At 35.1% G+C, this 16,301-nt stretch overlaps 5 protein-coding genes across 8 annotated transcripts; 2 read left to right on the top strand and 3 right to left on the bottom strand.

Annotated features, from left to right (window-relative positions):
• Positions 1–1,745: 1,745 nt before the first annotated feature.
• LOC17894512 lies at positions 1,746–2,656 on the top strand. Its single transcript, XM_006302815.2, has one exon. It carries the CDS (start codon positions 1,832–1,834, stop codon positions 2,384–2,386), a length of 555 nt encoding a protein of 184 aa, XP_006302877.1. The 5' UTR covers positions 1,746–1,831; the 3' UTR covers positions 2,387–2,656.
• A 3,236-nt stretch (positions 2,657–5,892) lies between these two features.
• LOC17895059 (cytochrome c oxidase assembly protein COX19) lies at positions 5,893–7,226 on the bottom strand. Of its 3 annotated transcripts, none has more exons than XM_006302934.2 (4): positions 7,071–7,226; positions 6,517–6,605; positions 6,319–6,416; positions 5,893–6,194 (listed from the first exon to the last, which is right to left on the bottom strand). In XM_006302934.2, the coding sequence occupies exons 1-4, from the start codon at positions 7,078–7,080 to the stop codon at positions 6,095–6,097; spliced, it is 297 nt and encodes a 98-aa protein (XP_006302996.1). In that variant the 5' UTR covers positions 7,081–7,226; the 3' UTR covers positions 5,893–6,094. The 3 variants fall into 3 exon arrangements, with proteins under 3 accessions (XP_006302996.1, XP_006302997.2, XP_023643442.1); XM_006302935.2 differs by lacking the exon at positions 7,071–7,226 and adding an exon at positions 6,982–7,060; XM_023787674.1 differs by lacking the exon at positions 7,071–7,226 and adding an exon at positions 6,940–7,028.
• Positions 7,227–7,755: 529 nt separating this feature from the next.
• LOC17895003 (60S ribosomal protein L10-3) lies at positions 7,756–9,162 on the bottom strand. The gene is made up of 4 exons (XM_006300487.2): positions 9,071–9,162; positions 8,286–8,787; positions 8,117–8,198; positions 7,756–8,021 (listed from the first exon to the last, which is right to left on the bottom strand). The coding sequence occupies exons 1-4, from the start codon at positions 9,078–9,080 to the stop codon at positions 7,950–7,952; spliced, it is 666 nt and encodes a 221-aa protein (XP_006300549.1). The 5' UTR covers positions 9,081–9,162; the 3' UTR covers positions 7,756–7,949.
• Positions 9,163–9,473: 311 nt separating this feature from the next.
• LOC17895509 (delta-aminolevulinic acid dehydratase 1, chloroplastic) lies at positions 9,474–12,478 on the bottom strand. Of its 2 annotated transcripts, none has more exons than XM_023787376.1 (13): positions 12,339–12,478; positions 11,765–12,074; positions 11,438–11,549; positions 11,272–11,345; positions 11,109–11,177; positions 10,943–11,026; positions 10,782–10,851; positions 10,655–10,710; positions 10,450–10,571; positions 10,286–10,357; positions 10,116–10,197; positions 9,967–10,044; positions 9,474–9,876 (listed from the first exon to the last, which is right to left on the bottom strand). In XM_023787376.1, exons 2-13 carry the CDS (start codon positions 12,068–12,070, stop codon positions 9,709–9,711), a joined length of 1,293 nt encoding a protein of 430 aa, XP_023643144.1. In that variant the 5' UTR covers positions 12,071–12,074; positions 12,339–12,478; the 3' UTR covers positions 9,474–9,708. The 2 variants fall into 2 exon arrangements, with proteins under 2 accessions (XP_023643144.1, XP_023643145.1); XM_023787377.1 differs by lacking the exon at positions 12,339–12,478 and adding an exon at positions 12,161–12,332.
• A 915-nt stretch (positions 12,479–13,393) lies between these two features.
• LOC17895019 (wall-associated receptor kinase-like 9) lies at positions 13,394–16,210 on the top strand. Its single transcript, XM_006300965.2, is given in 4 exon segments — positions 13,394–14,483; positions 14,578–14,676; positions 14,818–15,625; positions 15,627–16,210. Coding segments are annotated over 4 exon segments (2,304 nt in total). The 5' UTR covers positions 13,394–13,519; the 3' UTR covers positions 16,060–16,210.
• Positions 16,211–16,301: the final 91 nt, after the last annotated feature.

Raw genomic sequence — 16,301 nt, 5'->3', positions numbered from 1 at the left:
TAATTATCAGTATTCTAATTTAATTTGTATTTACAAGAACAAAATATTACTCTACTAAATATTATTAGGTCAATATGTGATTGTCGTTTTGAAGCAAATCTAGATATCATTTAAACTGCATTTCATTAATCAAGATTAATGACTGATAAAAGTTAAAATCAATTATTATGACTAGTTCACTACACTAGCTTTTACAAAGAAATTTCGAAGCTTACTTACTTTTATCATTTTTAATGCTTCTATACATTTCAAAGAAATAACCAAAAAAGTTTAGTTCAATAGCTTTTATGGATGGTTACTTAGAAGTTTCGTTTAGTGGGTTCTTTAAACTACAAAACATGTTCCACATCTACAAAATATTGAACTTTAGACATCTTTAATAGCTATAAAAAAACAACAATTTTGCAGAAGTGGAACTTTTTCTTAACAATTATTAATAGCATTATATGACTTTTGACATGTCGAAATCTAGAATAGTTATAATCCTAAATATCATATTACAACTAACCATTTTAAACACGTTTAGTAAATAATAAATACATACAAAAAATCATGGTTAGAAACTGATACAACCATCCCAACGTTTAAGACACGACAATGGTTTACGCGGTGGTTAATTCACATCGTCGTCGTCCTCGTCCACTTTAAACGATAAGAATCAATGAGAGGGGCTGTCACTTTCCATGTGCAATCCACCAGACGTGAAACCACGACCGTTCGATACATCCCTCGTAATTTACAAGCTCCTTCTCGAATGCGAATCCAACGGTTAGATACAAAAGCACATCATATATATTTACCAAATCTCAATGACAACAACTACTTATTACTTTTTTTGTTTTCTCTTTTGTCTCTCTTACAAAATATAAAAAACAATTGCAATCAATCAAAGAGGATCTTCCTTTATCATTTTCCCTCTAAACATCAGTATAATGTTACATGACAAAAATGTTAGGCCACTGCATTTACATTTTACAAGTCCCACTGAACAAATTTTCTCACCAAGTACTTTTTATTTATGAACTTTTATTATGTTTGTCGGAAATTTCTACTTCATAATTTATTTTTATTTTGTTCTGAACAATATCTACAGAAAATAAACTTAGTTTTCTTGTAGAGATTTTGTGAGTTATATAATATTAGTGACAGAAAAACGATATTTTCTTTTCTTTTTTTGTAGTAAGAAAAATATTGATGGAAGACAATAGTAACTACAATAATGGTACATACGATGAAAACAAGATAATACATTTTTTTTTTACCGTCTCACTAAAAATTATTATATTACTACATAAGCGAAGATGAGATGGTGTCATCAAGTAGAATGTTACCGGTCAAAGCTATAAGATTATCATAAGTACAACATGCCTAAGATCTAAAAACTACTTTAATATTAGAACTAAATAATTATATTTTGAATCTTCGTATTATAGTATTCATCTTTGTCGCCGAGATGACTCAAAATAATTGTATAGACCATGTAGACCATGTATGTATTTAAAATAATTGTATAGACCATGTATTATTATTATATATAACTCCGGGTTATGCGAAAAAGGAAAAAGCATTCACATGTCTCTCTCCTGAGATGCACGAACCAACAAATTGCTTCTAGTATTAATTATTTCATTTTGACACTTAATCACGTTATTATTTTTATTTAAATATAAAAAAACACATTTTGACCACAACCTTCCTCTATATAAACATTTTAGTCTCCTCCCCTCTCTCATCACCTCAACGATTCTCTCTCTCTCTCTCTCTTACGATTTAAAAAGTTAAACAAAACCTCTCAACACCATTGTCTATCTCTCTCTCTTCTTGTCCAAACATGGCTGAATCAACAACTGTATCATCATCACCATTGAAGCGCCAAAGAGATGAGCAAGAACAAGAAAACATCATAACCCAAGAAGAAACGAAAAGACCAAAGCCTTGTTCATCTTCTTCCTCGCACAACCAAGTTCAATGTCTCCTAGACGATGAAGCCGACAATGACATAACTTCCCTAATCACAACACTTCAGCAAGAAATCTCAACGGAAGAGCAAAACGCTGCCGTTTTCGAAGAGAACCACCCTTCTCTCTCTTCTTCCTGCTCCTCCTCATCTTCGTCTTCTTGCACTTCGAAAGAAGATGAGTACGAAGAAGACAAAGAGAAGGTGATGAAGCATCTTCTTGAAGCTTCAGACGACGAACTCGGGATCCCTAACACTGAAACTGGTGGAGAGAGTAATTATGATGAGATGATTAAGAGCAGTGAGACTACTAATCAAGATTACGTTAATGGGTTTAGTTTATTAGATGGGTTTGGTGTTGGGCTTTGGGAGCTTGAGGATGAAGCAGCTAATTATTACACGTTGCTACAGTCTGAACTGTTCATGTAGACAAGGCTAAACTAGGGTAAAACAAGAAAAAGAGGATGGGTAAAAAAAGGAAAAGTAAAAGACCAAATTATGATGATGATGAAGTTAAAAAAAAAAGATCTTTAATAGAAAATTCTTTATCATTGTTGGTTGTTTTTGTTATTTTTTCCATGTGAATTGACAAGTGTCCTCTTTTTATTTGTTTAGATACTATATGATTTATATTGGTTTGATTAATTTCTAGTGAGTGGGACTAATGATAATGATACTATTTTGTTGTTTTTTTCTTAATCTTTAAATTGTTTGTTACGTTATTAAAAGACATTTCAATCCTACCACTACAGTTCAATGAACATATCTAAATATAAATAAAGTTAATACAAGTGGGTTTCACTGGTCCCAACCCGGACCATTGTGTTTCACATCTTGCAAGAAGTCTTCATCGAAATTTCTACAAAAATATTTCTAAAGTAAAATCAGATTTAAACTTTTCTTTGTCAGCAAATTTAAACTTCTATTCTTGTTAAGATATAATTAAAAAAAAAATCTAATTGCGCACCTATGTTCATACTTTGCAAATTACGTGTTTATAACGCATCTACCTTTCTTACAAGTTACAAACGGTTATATGTGAATCTCTAATATAAATACTCAAAAACCATTCAACTAATAAACTATGCATTATTTTTTTTTTTCATTTATACAAAAACTTAAAATGAGAGTTATTTATAAATATGTTTTAAGTTAAGATGTTTGTATAAATACTTTGATAAAGAAAAAGGGTTAGCATCAAACATTTATTATACATATTTCATGTTACATAGTGGATTTTTTTTTCTTTCTCTCTCAAAATATCCGTATCTATACGGCCATACGGTGCCATACCTACGAATCTGTACTCATCATTATTTTGTCAATATGACGATATCCATCTCTGAAATCTCGAATACTCAAAATTTATAATATCAATATCATATATATTATATAATATAATCGTATCAAATGGAATATAACGATAAACGAACAAGATGTATATAGTTTGTTCAATCCTACCCATCCCTATTGTCCCATGATACATATTGCATCGCCGGTCATTTTACACACTCGTTATTAGTATTAGGACTTAGGTAAGAGCTAGACTACGCTGAAGTATTCTCGTGTATACTTTATTACGTTTAAAATATTAAAATTTGTGTAATTAAATATCTCAAAAATTTATGAAATTCTATAAATAATAGTTCTATACATTTCCAAAAGTTCCACATCTACAGATTTACGTACTTTAGATTTGTTGATAAATGTATATTTAACGCCACATCTAATATTTGGCGTACGTCAGTAGGTCACGTCTCACGTGTTTTGGGCTTTTGCGTCTGAATAGTACCCAGAGAAGCATATTTATCGGAAATGAATTTTGCTTTACTATTGGATAAAGGGCAAAAGAGTTAACCATATATAGAACAAAAAAATCAACAAAATCAAGCTAGAAAATTGTTGCTATAGTTGATTTATTAATCTAAAAGCTTGGTCCATCATGCATTGGTCTCTTCCTTAGTGGAGGACAATATAGCCATGCCTACGTTAATGGAGGTTCTAGACAAGTTTGAGAATAGAGAAAAGTTGTAATACTATATATAGATATCCTATTTTCTAATTTTTGTTCTTTAGAGTTTTTTAGTATCTAATTGTAATGTTAACAACCAAATTACAGTAAGACTATCTGATAATCTACACCAAAGGATCAAAGAGAGAGTGTGTGCCTCGTGGTTTTAATGCTCATGGTTCATCATACGCCAGTATCCCTCGTATCACGATCGTCTACATATTATGGTTGCATACTTGTCTAGTTGCATGTATATTTTATATATGAAAGCATTATGATTTAGCAACTATATATGTTTTTCTCCTTTTTTTCTTAAAATATTAATATATCTCAATATGTATTTTCTTACGTTGGGTAATAAATGAAAAAATTAAAACTACTGCATCCTCTTTTTTTTTTTTTTTCTGGTTTGTTAAATAAATGTATCCTCTTTTAAATTATGAAAATATGAAGTTGTCGGTCCACAGTCCACTTACGCGATTTTCCACTGACGCTATGTTCCACCAGTTCCTGACATCGATAATTCAATAGTTATCCCATTGAACAGATCTAATGAGTTTAAATCATTTATTAATTTGTCGTGTTTGTCGGGTACTGGACAAATTCGAAATAATATCTGGACTACATTATTGTTTTCAGTTTATTTCATAACATAATCACAATTTGTTATTCGAAACCACAACTCTATTATTACTTCAACATATTTTTAAACAATATTGTGTTGATATATAAAAACAATATTGTTCTACACATGCATAAGTACCAAGGTTATAATTTTGTTCTTTTGTGTGTACAGATTGGTAAGTTTGCACACTAAAGACCACAAATGTTGTGGAGCAAGAACTATCTTCAGATTTAAACTTGGGAAAACCTAAGATGTCCGGAAAAAATCTTTAGTTTCAAACTTTCAATCAAATGAGCTACCATCTCAAATCATACCTATTACGTTTTTATATATAGAAACTGTAATGTTCGTATGTACATATATGTACTTGGCATTAACAACTATATAATATATGTAAGTCCTTTTCATTTGGCTACGGTTGCGTTGTAACCAAAAAAAAAATCAAGTGGGGGTATTTGGAATTTAGGACAATGGCGATCGTGGCAATAATGATATGAGACAGAGAGATTAATCTCTGCTTGATTACATAGTTGAACTCAAAAAACATTATTGAAACACGTCACTAATCATTTTATTGTCTTTGTTTAATTTTGTAGCTATATTGAAAATTGACAACATAAAACGATCGCATTATATCCGCCACCTTCAAGTATTCTACATTTGCTTTGTTTCTTCTTCTTCAAAAATAGAATTGGTGACACAAGAAGATGAAGTTTGTCAAGATGATTTTTAGTAGTAACAAAATGACGTATATGTATAAGAAAGACAAGTAATAGCAATGAAACTAGACTGAAATTATTCTAGAAAAGAATAAAGTTTGAAATAATAATTTTCATTCTTAAAAGGTTTATATGTAACTGAACGTTTAAAAAAAAAAATTATACAAAAAGGAAAAGAATAGTGTATTTAAGTTATTGGTTTTTATCTTCTTAGTGAGATAATATATCTTCTTGAAAACAATCTAAACAGTCAAACTTAATAGAAGGCGACGATTTTGAAAACTTGCATACAGTTTAAAGATCTTAAATTAAAGGGTTTATATATATCTTAGTTTAAAGATCTTAATCAAAGGAGGAAAAGATCTATTTGACTTTGGCTTTCATATGGTGGTCATTTTATTCGATAAGCCATTGAAGCATTCAACATGAATACGACGCCGGACTTTGAATTGAAATCAAGACTAAATTTCAAACACATGACGCATATATATTTATAGAATAGCATCAACCATATATAACTAGTTGTTCTTTAAGTTAATCAAAATCAAAGACAAACAAACCCAAAAAAACTTGGTCTAAAGAAAGAGACTAATTATAAATCCTATTTTGCTTCTGTTTAATGCTTTGTATAATGATACTTTAATTCACACACAGGAAAACATATGAAGTACGTATTGTAAAGCTGGTAAAGCATATACTTTGAGAGTGGTTGGGGTTTTAAGACCTCAAATCTTAAAAATACTATCTCAATCCAAAATTCTACAAAACGAGGCACACCACCTTCAATGTTGGATACTCTCTTTATTCTTATCTTCAGTGGAATCCAGTTCTTTAACACCACTGAATCCAAGTTCAGCCATATCCTGCTTTGCCATCAAGTTCCTGCAATAGTCAAAATCAGTTTATCATGATCTCAATACCATCAAAAGTTTCCTCCTTTTTCTGATGTGATTCAAAGTAAAAACATGAAACTCACTAGAGAGAGAGAACTATGATGGTGACTTACTTAGCCATTCGACACTCGAGATACTTCTTAGAGAGATGTCTACATTGCTCAGATTTGTGAGCTGAAGTTTTAAGACAGCCAAGATATTCTTTCTTCTCCTGAAAACAAAACCAAGAAAAAATGCTAAAAGTGAATAGACTAAAACATAACCAAAAACATATACACCAAAAGGCAAAGATGAAGAAGAAGAAATCATACCACATCACATTCGTGCAAGTGATCCAAAGGGAAAATGCCCTTTTCTGGTGGTATTGGTCTTAATCCTCTGTTTCCTCCAAATGCTCCACCTATATTATACCAAACAAATCAACAGACGCAAGAGGTAACGATTCACATCGAGCTTTAGGAAGTAGTAACATTGATCATTATAATCTGCTTAATCCTCTCTTATAAAGCAATAAGGGTGGATTTTTCATTTTGTGAAAAATGAAACTTCAATTGAACAGTCTATGTGGGATTTATACTGATCAAAACCCAAAAGGCAGTAGAAGATATGATAGTTTTGGGGGAAACTCTACACCTTTGATTTAGGGTTTAGGGTTTTATTAACTAATAGAACAACCGATTACATAAAATGCTCAAAGAGATAATATATCTTATAAATCTAGTAATGACAGATACCTAAGAAAACCCAGAATTTTTTTTCCAAGTCAAAAGGCAAACCTAATATAATCATCACATCTTCAATTCCAGAGAAATCAGAAACAAGAAAGAAGAAGCATGTGAGAAGACGAGAAGAGAAGAAAACACACCTGTACTCATGGTCAACAAAACTTGCAAATTTTGGATTCGCTCCTCGAATCAATCGAGTATGTGAAAAGCAGCTGAAAAGTCAAAACTAAATTCACCTCTCTCAGGTCAGGCCCATCGTAGCCCATATTACATTTTAATGGGTTTCCACGTTCCCTTAGTTTATCAGCATGCCTTTTTTTTTATTTTTTATTTTTTCTTTGTAATCCGAAGTATCTCAGAAAGCTCAAGCAGATTCCTCAACATACTTTTTAAGAAATTGGGTATATGACATTTTTAATTGCAATACAAAAAGTTCAGCATCTAAATAACAGAACTCTTTCTCTTTACTTTGTTTTCATTTCCGAATTCTCCTAACTACGAATCGAAGGAAACGAATTCGAATTGAGATTGTGAGTGAGAAGAGAAGATCGACTTACTTCGCCCCATCGTGTTGGATCCGTTCGGTGTTGATGATGGTTTTGCAAAACCCTATTAACTGCTTAGCTAAATAAAGGCCCAATTGGATATTTTTGGTGCTCGATCCAGGCCTTAATCTGTGACTTTGACCTTATCGCTTCCAGTGTGAACATATTATTTTTTCGGGCCCATATTACATTATAATGGGTTTCCATATTACATTTTTATGTTGCGGAAGCCTCAATTTGTTATAAATATACTGAGAAATCGATTTTGAATAAATAGAGATAGACAAAACGAATTGGGAGTATATAAGAAAAAGAAAAGAAAGAAACGAAACACAGGCTGAAACAATTGTTCAAGAAAAATGGAATCATAAGAGGATCCATGTCTTACAACTGTTGCAACAAAAGAGAAATAGAATGCCGCAGAAACTAAATTAACGGTTCTTGTACAACCACAAATCATCATCATCTTTTTTCTTATTCGCTTGTAGCTGATATGAATGCACTTCCAGGTTGACGGTTAGCCAATGGCCCATGGTTTGATAGAAACTGCAACAACAAAAAAAACAATACAATTTAGAATCAAATCAACATCCCCTTATAAGCATTACAAAAAGCTCAAATTGTTTGAAAGTTGTACTAACCTTAGCATTGACACCATCAGGAACAATCCTCTTCATAGCTCTCAGCTTAGTGTACTCAGCACGGTTGAATTTGGTGAATCCCCTGAGATACATCAAATATCAGATTAGCTATATGCTCAAACATCAAAACAGAGAAAGAAACTGGGAAAGGAGTTTGAACAACACATACCATTTCCTGCTAACAATGATCTTTTGACGACCAGGGAACTTAAACTTAGCTCTACGAAGTGCTTCCTGAGCATGAACTCCATGGTTATCCTTACACCTCACAGACAAAAGAACCTGTCCAATCGCAACTCTAGCGCAAGTACCAAGAGCTTTACCAAAAGCACCTCTCATTCCTGTCTGAAGCCTATCAGCTCCAGCACACGAAAGCATCTTGTTGATTCGCAAAACATGGAAAGGGTGAACCCTGATCCTGAGATGGAACGCATCTTTACCAGCAGACTTAACCATGTACTTGTTACAAGCAATACGAGCAGCCTCAAGAGCTTCACTTGACACATTCTCTTTCTCCCATGAAACCAAATGAACACAAAATGGGAACTCATCAACTCCTTTCCTCTTCATACCAACATCATAAATCCTGATTTTTGGATCTGGAACTCCACGACAGTATCTCGATTTCGGGTATGGCTTTCCCTTAATCTGACGGTAACATCTCGCAGGTCCTATACATTTTAACATCGGATTGTTCAATCAATGGCGTTCACACAAATAAAATCGTAAATTGACAAAATCAAAACATCAAACTAATCCAAAGCCTACAGATTTCGAATGAACAGACTCAGAAAAAAAGATTTTACAAATTTGAGTTCTATCAATGGCGATTCATACACTATACCGTAGGTCGACAAAATTAAAATCTCAAAACATTTCCGAATTCTCCTAACTACGAATCGAATGAAACGAAGTCGAATTGAGATTGCGAGTGAGAAGAGAAGATCGACTTACTTCGCCCCATCGTGTTGGATCCGTTCGGTGTTGATGATGGTATTGCAAAACCCTAGAAATTACAAATGGGGACGCTGTGATGAGAATATATAGGTACGACAAAAAGAAACCCTAAGTATAGCATACGTAACTGCTTAGCTAAATAAAGGCCCATTGGATATTTTTGGTGCTCGGTCCAGGCCTTAATCTTTGACTTTGACCTTATTGCTTCCAGTGTGAACATGTTATTTTTTCGGCTAATGTCTTTTTATTTTTTGGTTATGGTCAAAGAAGACACGAACACAAGATATTTTAACAAAGTTTGTAGCCAAATTTGGGAGCTCTTCTACGCAAGAGGGTTTACGAATCCATTCACATTAAAAATTTCGATATTAGAATATACAATGCCAAAGACTTCCCAAAATAAAGTTGTAAGCTCATTTGTGGTTTCATACTTTCATATGAATATGTGATGCCTTTGATTATTCGCAATGTTATCGAAGATAGCAGGCATCATAATACATATTAGACAATACACGATCACATATGCACCATACTAACTTGGATCAGAAGTAGAACAAGGCAAAAATCACAGTCGTCTCGAATGATTTAAAATACATACTCAAATGGTTATAAAACACATACTCTCGCTATCTATTCTACCGCTTCTCGCCGCATAAACAAGTAGCAGCTTGGAGAGCAAAGTATGTTAGGATGATGTCCGCTCCAGCACGTCGTAAGCACATCAGCGACTCCATCATCACCTTCTCTTCATCGATCATCTTCAGGACTCCCCCTGCTTTGATCATGGAGTACTCTCCAGAAACCTGAAAAATTCATTGAGAGTTTGAATGAACAAAAACCTCAGACAGGGAATGTTATTCAATATGTTTAGAAGCAGAGTATAAGGCAAGTACTTGGTATGCAGCAATGGGCAATGGAGATTTGTCGCGCAGAAGCCGTATAATGTCCAAATATGGAAGACCTGGCTTCACCTGTAACAAGACACTCCAATTTAATACCAAACTCTATAAAATGTTTTGCTAAAGGATGATAAAGGGCTTACCAGGAGAATGTCTGCTCCTTCAGCCTCGTCTTCACGTGCCTCGATCAAGGCCTCTCTGTAATTAGCTGGGTTCATCTGATACCTATAGTTCACAACGTCAGTTTGCAACTGCTAGAGTTAGAAAAAAAAGTAATGCAAATTCAGTATCAACGAGGTTTTATGGGATTTACGTTTTCTTGTCCCCAAAGCGGGGATTTGAGTCCAGGGCTTCACGGAAAGGACCGTAAAATGAACTTGCATACCTGTTGGCAGAAGATTCATACAATTAGTCAGAACAAACAAGAATATGCCTTTACAAAAGCTATTGAGGGAAAAAGAAATGTATGATTCTTACTTTGCTGTGTATGACATGATGGAGACGTTTTGAAATCCTTCAGCATCAAGAGCTGCGCGGATTGCACCTACTCGCCCATCCATCATATCACTTGGACTGACAACATCCGCACCAGCTCGGGCCTGGAAAGAAAGAAGGAGAGATCATATCCCATTAATAAGAAAAAATTCAGATAATTTGACTCTTTGATATCGAAAAGAATTACCTGAGAAACAGCTTGCTTACACAGCTGGTGTACCGTTTCATCATTCATTATTACGCCTACAAAGATAAAAAATGTATCAGACTTCCAATTAAAATGTATCAAATGGAAGTTGGGAAGGAATACTTACCATCCTCTCTAACTATCCCATCATGACCATCAGACGAGTAGGGATCCAAAGCCACATCAGTGTAGATAACCTAGCAACAGAGAAGAACATTTTTCACTATCACAAATTACCCCATATTTCATCTCCTGGTATATTTAACAAACTGGGACTACAAATCTTACAAGATCAGGATATTTGTCTTTAAGAAGACGAATTGTTCGAGGCACCAAACCATTGTCATTGTACGCTTCATCTCCTGTTGGATTCTACAGAATGGACGTCAAAACAAAGCGTTACAGATACAACTCAAGAACATATGTACACAAACAGAAGAGAAGTGTGAAAGACCTTCAAAGCTTCAGGGACTTTGGGAAACAATACGATACTGTTCACACCAACAGCTCGAGCCTTTGCAACCTGTTTTGCAAATAAATCAAGACCAAAATAATCACTTTCTTGTTAATATGGCGGCAACATATAAAGGAATCAAATCAAAAACACAGGGCCAAACCTCTTGTACAAGACCATGCCTCCAACCAAGTCTATAGCAACCTGGCATAGCTCCAATAGGCGTATCTTCCTCACCTGCCACACTCCAAAACCACATAATGTTTCATAAAGACAATAGAGACCCAATGAGAGATATTAGAGTCAGAATACAAAAGAAACTAGCAAACCTTCATGAATAAAAAGTGGGTATACAAAATTTGCAGGGGAGATGTCAGTTTCCTGAAAGGCAGCTCTTGTAACAGGGGATGCACGGTTACGACGTGGGCGTCGGTTTAGATTCTGCGAGCAATAAGTTACATTAGAAGAGATAAATGGTATGCCTCTTAAAAGTTTCAACCTTGCAGGTAAACACATTGTTCATTACATCAAGATATATGAAAATCAATCAAGAACCGATTCATCGATTCAAATTATGTTCTTAGCTAGCAGCAAAATCATCTATACAACGCAATTAGAGCAGATTCACAATGAAATAAAGGGATCAGGATACTTACAAGAGGCTGAATTATCGGTGTACCAGCCGGAGCAGCGGGTTTAGGTGGAACCGGAGGTGCCTCAGGAACATTTCCAGCAGCAACGGCAGCTTCACACTCAGCATCACTCATTCCAAGCTTCTTAGCGTGTCCATTACCGGATTCACTAGCTCTTATGACAAGATTACGACGTTGACCACTTGCAATTCGAGAAGAAGCAATACTCACTTTACTCACATTTGATCTCAGACCAACATAGCTCTTACAATCGATTCCTCTGGTCGAAGGAAAGCTACAAGAGGCATTAAAGATTGGTGTAGTAGCCATGAATCTGCAGCATACAAGGGAACACATTGAGAATAATATTATCGACAAATTGTGGTATTGAATTCTGAAATTGAGGTTTCTAAGATCTACCCGTGACTTAGAATGCAGGATTGAATTGAAAGTTACAGACTTTGGATCGTATATTGACTAAACAAAGCAAGATTTATGTGAAAATGAAGAAGAAGCAGGCGACTAAAGCTGTTTCGTTCGAAATGAAAACACAGAAAGCAAAGAGAAAGAGAGTAAAGGTTGTTGTTGTTAATCAAACCTTGAATGTGAAGAAGTAGTTGTTGTTGGGATTAAGGAAGCTGTGAGGAAAAATGGGTTTAGGAGAAAGATGATAACTTTGGATGATCGCCGATTTTGACAATTGACAAAGAAGATAGAGACTGGTGTTCACTCGCTTTAGCTGCGAGTATACGAGTTTGAGGATTGTGGAAATTTGAAAGTGTTAAGTGGTTTTAGAACTGGGCTTGATAGAGTTTTAATGGGCCTATTTTAACTAAATGAAACTGGGTTTTGTAAACTATGGTCCAGTTTCAAAAGTTTAAAACCCTCGAAGAATGGTCTATATATCAATACTTTTTAGTTTCTACTTTTTTTTTCTCTTAAAATAATGGAGGAAGAAAATTCAAAAGGATTGTGGGATAGTCATCATTGTTTCAGTATTGATTGGGTCAATTGGAAAAATATGAGTAAATGAGCAGAAAAGCAAACATGAGTTGTGACTTATGAGCTACTCTCTTGACTTGATTGAGATATGACAAAATTGAAAGACCAAGACTTAAGACTTTATTGCAATCCAAGTGAACGTAATCTTTTTATAATCTCTACACCTCTTTTAGACTCTTAAGAAAAAATAAACGCATAGCTGCTATTACAAAAAGGAAAAAATATACAGGAAAGAACAAAACTTTTTGAACAGAACACAAACATGACACTGGAAAATTATTAATGTCAGCTATGGTGGTATGATCGAGCCGATGTTAATTAGAAAAAAACTGGACATTGGAATAAGTATTGTCCAATTTTTGATTCTTGAAGAAACGGTCTACAACTACACTAAATTTCAAAATTAGGTTCGATTCCGGTTTGAGTTCCGGTAATATAGTGAAGTCTCGTCTTTCAATCAATACTTTTTTTGTGGCGACAGATTGAGTAGGCCTACGAACATAAAAGGCAGTATTGATTTAGTCAATCGGAACTGAGCAGTGAAGCAAACATGAGGTGTGGAGTTACTGTTTTGATTAAGATAGCGAAAATTCAACACTGCCTTTATATTTGTAGGCCTACTTTAAAATGTTGAAAGACGAAGACTTAGGACTTTATTGATGTCCAAGTAAACGGAAAATTTCTAATCTCTACAACACCTCTACAAGAACAAAGAACACATCTGCTATTACAAAAGAACAAAATATACAAGGAAAGAACATATTTTCTTGAGCAGACATGAGTTCTTATTATGGCTTTTCTCTTTTGATTCTCCTCTATTTGCTACTTTTTTCTACAGTCTCTCCATGTCAACACGACTGTGGAGGAATCGAGATACCGTACCCTTTTGGAGTGGGAAAGGGTTGTTATCTGGAGAAGTGGTACGAAATTACATGTAATATCTCTACTTCAGGAAAACCCGTCCCTTTTCTTTCCGTAATCAACAAGGAAGTTGTGAATATCTCTGTTCCGAATCAGAACGCGTATGGTTACGAAGATAGCATAGAGTACGGGTTACTTCGCGTGAAAAACCAAATAACTTCAAAGGGATGCTCAAGCGACGTAGAAGAGCCAACTCGATCCCTTTTGAATTTGACGGATACCCCTTTTTACGTTAGCACGAGAAATACACTGATAGCAGTTGGTTGCAACAACACGGCATCGTTGACAAATGTCGAGCCAATCATTGTGGGATGCAAATCTAGCTGTGCCTCAAACCATACCGCTGCTAAAGATTATCTTGCAGTAGTCAATAATGAAAACTGGCTCTCCAACTATTGTAATCGAAGACAAATTATAGATGAAACAAGCTGCAATGGTATTAGATGCTGCAAGGCAAACATGGTCGGTAGTATTCAACAGGTTGTTGGTGTTAGAATAGAAAACACCACAACGAGAGGCTGCAAAGTTGCCTTCTTGACCATCAAGGCACAATCTTTGTCTAGTGATCCTGATCCGCAAAGGATTCACGCTAGAGGATACAGTACTGTTGAGCTAGGATGGTCTATCCGTACGGCGAATCATTCGTTTGTAAAGTCTCTGGGATGCTACACTGTAGAAGAATACAGGAATGTAACCTACCCCGATAGAAGGAATTACATGATAAGTTGTGTATGTGAAGAAAATGCTTATCTAAGTTATGCAAGCTGCTCATGCGCTAGAGGTTTTAGAGGCAACCCATACAGTTTAGGCGGTTGCAAAGGTTAGTAATTGTGAGTTTTAGTTCATGTTGATCAAAGTAAACCTATGAAATTAATCATCCTTTGATTATAATCTCTATATATTTTGAAACCCAGATGTTAATGAATGCGATTATGATTACTGTGACGTCGGAAGCACCTGTGTCAATTTGTATGGACACTATCGGTGCACAAATCATCGCCCACTTGCTATAGGTAAGTCGTGGTCAACCATTTCAAACTCTTTTACAATGGTGATGACCAACATTGTGTTTGTCAACAGTGATGACCAACATTGTGTTTGTCAACAGTGATGACCAACAAATAAAGGTTTTGCTATTTTTTCTTGATTTTCAGGGCTTGGTGCTAGTTTCGGCTCATTGATATTTGTTGGTGGAATATACTTGTTATACAAATTTATTAAAAAGCAAAGGAAGTTAAACCAAAAGAAAAAGTTCTTCAAGCGTAATGGGGGTCTATTGTTGCAACAACAATTGACTTCAACAGAAGGCAGAGTCGAGAAGACAAAAGTATTCAGTTCTAAGGAGTTGGAGAAAGCTACTGAAAACTTCAGTTCAAACAGAATACTTGGTCAGGGTGGTCAAGGTACTGTTTACAAGGGAATGCTTGTCGATGGAAGAATCGTAGCTGTAAAAAAATCCAAAGTCGTGGACGAAGACAAGCTTGAAGAGTTCATCAACGAGGTTGTCATTCTTTCACAGATCAACCATAGGAACATCGTGAAACTCTTGGGGTGTTGCCTTGAGACAAAGGTCCCAGTTCTCGTCTACGAATTTGTTCCTAATGGTAACCTTTTCGAACATCTTCATGATGACTCTGATGATAACACTATGGCTACTTGGAAAGTACGTCTCCGCATTGCTATAGATATTGCAGGAGCACTCTCATACTTGCACTCTTCTGCATCTTCTCCAATCTATCACAGAGACGTCAAGTCTACAAACATCATGTTGGATGAGAAATATCGAGCCAAGGTATCTGATTTTGGAACTTCAAGATCGGTAACAGTGGATCATACCCACTTGACAACGGTAGTTTCAGGTACGGTGGGATATTTGGATCCAGAGTACTTTCAGTCTAGCCAATTCACGGAAAAAAGTGATGTCTACAGCTTCGGGGTCGTGCTAGCGGAGTTGATAACAGGCGGTTTCTTTTTTGCGGTCTCAAGAAAACAGAACATTGGCAACTTATTTCATTACAACAATGAAAACAAACAAACTCTTTGACATTATTGATGCTCGAATAAGAGATGACTGCATGTTGAGTCAAGTGACTGCAGCTGCAAAAGTTGCAAGGAAGTGTCTCAATCTGAAAGGGAGGAAAAGGCCAAGCATGAGAGAAGTGTCGATGGAGCTTGACAATATTCGTATGTCTTCCGGAGACATGCAAACGCAAGAGCATATTAGTGAAAACGAGGAAGAGGAAGAAGAAAACAAAGGAGTTGTGGAAGATATCATAAGGGTAGAAATGAAATCAAGGAACAATGTTGTAGTTACAGCTCCAGCTTCTCAGTACAATGTAGCCGCGTCTTCGTCTTGGTCAGATGTTGAACCATTGTTTCCTCTTCAAACACGGTAAAACTTCTACTTTGAATATGACCAGATATAGTCTCAAGTCTTTGCTTTTCAGTATTTGTAATATTTCTATTAAGTGTAATAACGAATCTCATTTGTACTCATTTCCCAATTAAAACAGTCATAATCATTTATATTTTAGTTAATGTTTTTCAGTAACAGCTATACAAGGAACACAGTTTTATGTCTTTTCATAAAAATCCGAATGGTACTTGTTCCACCTAAACTTTTGTCTTCTTGATTTGA

The sequence above is a fragment of the Capsella rubella genome, unplaced genomic scaffold (assembly GCF_000375325.1).
Source record: "Capsella rubella cultivar Monte Gargano unplaced genomic scaffold, Caprub1_0 scaffold_2, whole genome shotgun sequence".
NCBI classification, from domain to species: Eukaryota; Viridiplantae; Streptophyta; class Magnoliopsida; order Brassicales; family Brassicaceae; genus Capsella; species Capsella rubella.
The sequence above is the reverse complement of the archived record's forward strand: the minus strand, read 5'-3'. Positions and strand labels throughout refer to the sequence as shown.

What these genes read in the sequence shown, in the direction of transcription:
- LOC17894512 (XM_006302815.2), top strand. Translation starts at nt 1,832, where the DNA reads ATGGCTGAATCAACAACTGTATCATCATCACCATTGAAGCGCCAAAGA.
- LOC17895059 (XM_023787674.1), bottom strand. Translation starts at nt 6,994, where the DNA reads ATGATTATATTAGGTTTGCCTTTTGACTTGGAAAAAAAATTCTGGGTT. An exon ending in AAAATTCTGGGTTTTCTTAG is followed by an intron (nt 6,606 to 6,939) that starts GTATCTGTCATT and finishes GGTATAATATAG; the next exon opens with GTGGAGCATTTGGAGGAAAC. An exon ending in ACTTGCACGAATGTGATGTG is followed by an intron (nt 6,417 to 6,516) that starts GTATGATTTCTT and finishes TTTTGTTTTCAG; the next exon opens with GAGAAGAAAGAATATCTTGG.
- LOC17895509 (XM_023787376.1), bottom strand. Translation starts at nt 12,070, where the DNA reads ATGGCTACTACACCAATCTTTAATGCCTCTTGTAGCTTTCCTTCGACC. An exon ending in AAGACAAATATCCTGATCTT is followed by an intron (nt 10,852 to 10,942) that starts GTAAGATTTGTA and finishes CTCTGTTGCTAG; the next exon opens with GTTATCTACACTGATGTGGC. An exon ending in TGCCCATTGCTGCATACCAA is followed by an intron (nt 9,877 to 9,966) that starts GTACTTGCCTTA and finishes TGAATTTTTCAG; the next exon opens with GTTTCTGGAGAGTACTCCAT.
- LOC17895003 (XM_006300487.2), bottom strand. An exon ending in ATCATTGTTAGCAGGAAATG is followed by an intron (nt 8,199 to 8,285) that starts GTATGTGTTGTT and finishes GATGTATCTCAG; the next exon opens with GGGATTCACCAAATTCAACC. An exon ending in CTGATGGTGTCAATGCTAAG is followed by an intron (nt 8,022 to 8,116) that starts GTTAGTACAACT and finishes TTGTTGTTGCAG; the next exon opens with TTTCTATCAAACCATGGGCC.